The 5,782-nt window shown below is 42.8% G+C and overlaps 1 protein-coding gene across 1 annotated transcript; it reads left to right on the top strand.

Annotated features, from left to right (window-relative positions):
- Positions 1 to 1,777: 1,777 nt before the first annotated feature.
- On the top strand, positions 1,778 to 2,470 carry ntsr1 (neurotensin receptor 1 (high affinity); the record flags this gene model as incomplete). Its single annotated transcript, XM_015403218.1, has 1 exon — positions 1,778 to 2,470. A coding segment is annotated over exon 1 (669 nt), but the record flags the coding sequence as incomplete, so codon positions are not given.
- Between the last annotated feature and the right edge of the window lie 3,312 nt (positions 2,471 to 5,782).

Here is a 5,782-nt window from a genome sequence, read left to right as displayed (position 1 = left end):
AAAATTCAAGTTTTTATGTAAAAAGTTTTCCCACTGGGACTTAACAAACAATTCCGTACGTCGGCCATGTCCACTTCACATTTAAAACCACACATGGAGTGAAAGCATCAGAGCTATCTTGGAAAATATCTGCTACTGAATGAGGAAATCATTTTGATCCAGATCTTTTCAGCAGAACCTGAAGTGTTGATTATTTTTTTGGATTAATAATCGGACAGCAAAAGCTTCCTTAAAGGAGATCAAATGAAACCAGGTGAAACTAGAACTTTTCCACTTGAGGAGTTCTTGATAGAGCATATTGATAGATGAAAACACTTTTTTTTTTTATCTTAAATGCAAAACAATTACATATATTTTTTTGACAATCTTGGAATAATAACCGCTCTGTCATCTAAAGTCGTTTTTTAGACTCTCTACACTCCAGTTAACAATTAATTGATTAATAAATTAGTTGTTGTTGTTTTTTTGCAAAATGTTCCCACCGGGACTTTACAAACAAGTCAGCCCCGTCCACTTCAATTTAAAGCCACACATGGAGTTAAAGCATCTGGAAATATCTGGTACTGAATGAGGAACGGAAGAAATCATTTTGGATCCAGATCTTTTCAGCAGAACCTTAATTTTCCTGAATATTTCTGAGTTTCGTTATTTTGTTTTTTTCTTCTTTTAGTTCTGAGAAAAATATTTAAGGACAAAATATTCCAGAATCCAGAACATCTGTTAAGAGATGTGGGGGTCAGAAGCTCAGAACGTTAAACCTAGAATTCAAGGAGACGGATCAGAGCTTTATCGAAACAAGCGTTTATTATCCGCCCCCAGAGTTTGAAGAGAAGAGTCAGAGCAGGCTGAGGAGCAGAAACCAGCACACAAGGAAGAGTCGGGAAAATACACAACCAGAGTGAAAGCAGGAACAGGTTTCCAGACAAGAAGATCAGGAGTCCAAAGAAGAGCTGAAGGGAAATCTAAGCCGGGGTCAGAAACTAGTCAAGATCAGGAAATCATAAACTCACAGATTGCTAGAAAACTCTTACACTCAGTTAGAATAATCTGGCACTGATGGCTGGAAAACAGGCAGCATAAATAAGAACGGGAACAGGTTAATAAGATGAGCGGTAATGAGCAACCAGGCGGATTAGGACAGGTGAATGGAAGAAGCAATTAAGCTCCAGGATCATGACAGTGGAATTATTAAATGATGAAGATGGACTAACATTTTATCAGCAGGTTTAGACCTGCAGATTTGCAACCTTCCAAAGTTTAACGATCGTTTTCCAAACAACTCATCACTAATTAACAGCACAAGGAGAAAACAAGTGATCAGCATCCACTAACTGAACCATTTGCTATAACCTGGAGTTAGTTCAATGGGGAGCTAATCATCAGCTTTATACAATGCTGAGGTGTCAGCGGCTGATGATGTCATAGATGTTTATAGTTAATGCCATGATAACAATAAGGAGGCATGTTCTTATTCATGTCTACCAGGTGGTTTTCCTTACTGGGCTGTATGAACCCTCAGTCTGCTAAAGTCCTGCCACTCTTGTTCCACCTTTCATTAAAAGTCTAGTTCCGCCACTGGACAGCCAGATGTTGAAGTTAAATGCTGCTTTCCTTATTTTGACTGTGGGACCTGAGTGGCTCCAAGGTGAAGCGGCTCCCGCTCCATCCTGTCCGCGCGTCATCAGCGCAGCGCCAATCGCAGGCACGCCTCCTGCGATGCCAAACATAAAAGCTGCTGCGCTCCAGCCTCCGCAGATCACAGAGCAGCACACAGGTGGTGAGTTTATGTTTCATATTTAGGATGAATGTAAACGTGACGCTCTCGGAGCGCAGCCTGGCCGGCTTTGGCGCGCTGGCGCAGCGGCTGTTTGGGAACAAATCCTTGATATCTGTTGGGAATGACACCGGCGCTCCAGGAGCGGGGGAGGAGGACTTGGAGGTGAACACCGACATCTACTCTAAGGTGATAGTCACCGTCATCTACGTAGCTCTGTTCGTCGTGGGCTCTCTGGGGAACTCCATCACTCTCTACACCCTGCTGAGCAAAAAGACCCTGCAGAACCTGCAGAGCACCGTGCACTACCACCTGGCCAGCCTGGCCGTGTCGGACCTGCTCATCCTCGTCCTCTCCATGCCCATCGAGCTCTACAACTTCATCTGGTTCCACTACCCGTGGGTGTTCGGGGACGCGGTGTGCAGAGGTTACTACTTCCTCCGGGACAGCTGCTCCTACGCCACAGCGCTGAACATCGCCAGCCTGAGCGTGGAGCGCTACATGGCCATCTGCCACCCGTTCAAAGCCAAGAGCATCATGTCCCGCAGCCGCACCAAGAAGCTCATCAGCGCCATGTGGATCGCGTCCTTTGCGCTCGCGATTCCGATGCTCTTCATCATGGGCCAAACCACGCGCAGCGGGGAGAAGATCTGCACCACCATCGTCTCTCCTGTCACCCTGAAGACCGTGTTACAGGTTGGTGGCTGCTGGGGGGGCTGAAATATCAGCTGCTGGTGCTTTTATATGTATATATATATAAAAAACACATCTAAAGTGTCAGTACAAACTTCATCCATAAAAGGTCAGAGTGTGAGAAGGAAACTAAGATGAAGAAAGAGAAGCAGGTTTGGGGTGAAGCTTTACGCGCAGCTGCGTCTCCGGTCGGTGCTTCCAGTTTGTGCATCGGCATGCGGGCTGATCACGCAACACTGGAGCTCATTCTGCTCTTAAAATGCTTCCATTTTTTTATACAGATGTTTTCCCAGTGAAATGGTGAGGATCAGCGCTACAGGTGTGATCCAGCTGCCTTCTCACTCCTGATGTCAAATAACCTCGTTCCCAACCAAAGTAAATAAATAACAATAAAAAACATTAAATATTCAACCCGTTTCTCATAAGAACTATAAAACGGTGTAGAAATGTTTTCTTAAACTGCAAAAAATACCTAGAAATAAGTCAAAATGTCTTAAATTAAGTGTATTTACTCTCAGTTTGAGCTGATTAAGATGATTTGCCAATGGAATTAGGATTTTTACTCTTAAAATAAGGTAATTAGATATTATACACGTGAAATAAGACAATTAAATTTTTTTTTCTTATTTTAAATGTAAATTTCCTTGTTCCATAAAAAAAAAAAAAAAAAGGGTTAACTAGATTTCCATTTTTTCCAGTGGATTGGATGTGATAGACCGTCACAACCCTGATTTAAAGAGAAATAGATTCATATTTTAATTACAGCTGCAATTGTTTTGGAGTATCTCTTCAAGTTTTGCTCCTTTAGAGGCTAATGTTTCCACCTTGTGAAGATCAGTGTGAATGTTCAGAGATTGAACCCCGATCCAAACCTTTCCATCCTGACGTCTAAACATGGCTGAGTTTAGGCTGAAAAGGGACAATCACTTTGTTTCACAGAAGCTCTTCTCAATTAAATCAACAGACTGAGGGAACAGTGGCCATGAGGAAAGATATTTTACACAGAACATTCCAGCAGTGCAGGGGCGTAGCCAGAAGTTTTAAATCAGGGCGGCCAGGCAGGAACCAATGGGGGCCAAATTAGATCGGCGTCAGAATCTCAGAGTCTATCTACTCTGGTCCAACAGGAAAATTAACGAGCACAACATCCATATTTTCTAAGTAAAGACAAACTATACTTTCATACAGCCTTTGCTAACAAATAGACGCAGATATTTAAACATCTATGGCGTCTAAATTAAAGGCATATTGGAAAAAATTCTTAATTATCTATGTCTATGATTTGACTGAAGACTCCTTGATGACGTGCAGAGATGCATCATTTTCTCTTTACCCCATAAAACACAACATCTAGTTATAAAATGAGCATGAATTCCGTACTCTGAGTAATTAACAGAAGTATTTTTGTAATTAATTGTGTAAGTAATTGTTAATATATGTAAAATTTAAATGTTTTTCAATATTCCACTTGAGAGTGTTACTGCTGCCACCGTCTCTATTAGTGGGAAAAAATGGTAGGGGTGGCTAATGATTGGCTAAGGGTAGCCATGGCCCCCCCTGGCCCCCCATGTAGCTCCACCCCTGTAGCAGTAGTTGTGTTTTTAACATAAATAACATAAATTGGTTGCAGAAAATAAAAGGCTTTTTCCTTTTGCTTTGGCAGGTGTCCTTCTGCTAGATGCTCCTCCACACAGTTTAGCTTTAATCATAACAGTGAGTAACTCAGTGCAGAGGAAGGGATGAGGGGGGGGGGGATTGGTCCTTGGTGGATTATTAGGAGCTCAGACTAAATTCTGCTTCAGGGTCGACAGCATTGCTGGTTAATCTGCTCTCTGAATGTCAAAAAAATGAATGCAGCTTCCTGAGAGTTGCTTCCTAAACCGGGCATCAGAGTTTCATGGTGATCAGCAAGTTTTCCGATTTAATTCGAAAATATAAATGTAGAGTTACTCATTTAAATATCTGATTGTTTTAATACAAGGAAGGTCAATTAAAGTAAAGTTTAATCTGAAGTCTGCAGGACAGGTTCAAAAAGAAGCAAATCATGAAATGTTCTGGTAGTTATTAGAAGTCAGAGTTAATCCGCCATCATCGCAGTGAACCGATGAAACACTGAACCACAACTACTGAGCTCTGCTGGAAGTCAGTTTAACTGGGAATCCAGTTTCTCCATCAAAGGAAAAGTCCGGTAAGCGAGGAATAATCAGTGGGTCATTATTTATACCTAAAACTTTTGCAGTTATTTAATAAATTCAATGTTAATCAGCAAAAAAACATAACAATCATTTTCGTTGCAATCACTGAGTCTGGGAGTGGCAAATTTTTGCCCAAATATAGTAACCCCTCCCTCCTGCCATCTTCCAGCAGTGACGTCATGGTGCGGTAAGCCTAGCTGTCATGATGGGCTTCAGAGATCTAACCAACATGCAGATAACCACTCAGAGACAAAGGGAAACAGTTAACTGGATTATTGCAGAGGGTAAAGGCTCAGAGAGAGAGATAGATTGAACAGGTTTTCTCAGAGGGAGATCCAGGGATCAGGTGAACCGGAACAGGAAACTCTAGGGGGGGAAATCTCAAGGATGAGTTCAAGGGCCGTAGGGAAAATGATCGAGGCTGATGAATGGTTCAGAAAAGATCGAGGGGTTGTTGGAAGATCCTTGGGTCCAGTTTGTGGGGGTTTGGTCCAGAGAAGATTGTACTCGTTGGAGGGCAGAAAGGCAGACTAGTGATGGGTCCAGAGGAGCAACGGCGCGGACCGTCACAGGATTTTCCAGAGGTGGGCTTGAATGGATCAGATGAAGGTTTCCCCTTGCTCAGAGAGACACGAATATTTTCTTCCAAGGGGGTAGAAGGACCAGGCTTATCCAGCGGATCAAGAGGGTTATCCTACCGGAGAACACAAAGGAGAAAAAGGCAAACTTAGACTCAGAGAGACAAAGGAACAATGGTTAGACTCAGCTAATCTCAGTTTTGGCTAGAGTACCCAATACTGGCAAACAATCTGGCATCGAGGTGGTGACAGTACGCTGCTCAAATACTCCTCTGGCAATGACCCAACGAGCCACAGGTGTGGGAGGAAAACCGGAAACAACCCGCCAGGCCAAAACGGGGAAGGAGCACCATCTAGTGGTGGAAAGAGAAACTAAAAGAAAAACAAAAAAACAAACCCCACAAACAGGACCCTAACACTAGCGCCACTCTCCCCGCTTTACAAACCAAATCAATGGGAACTACTAGACACATCTGCAATCAACAACAATTATTGAAGATTTCCAGAGGACTTCACCATTGAAATTCACCAGAGCTATAGTG

This window comes from Cyprinodon variegatus, unplaced genomic scaffold (assembly GCF_000732505.1).
Source record: "Cyprinodon variegatus isolate N-32 unplaced genomic scaffold, C_variegatus-1.0 Scaffold1464, whole genome shotgun sequence".
Classification (NCBI taxonomy): domain Eukaryota; kingdom Metazoa; phylum Chordata; class Actinopteri; order Cyprinodontiformes; family Cyprinodontidae; genus Cyprinodon; species Cyprinodon variegatus.
This window is presented reverse-complemented; position numbering and strand designations above follow the sequence as displayed.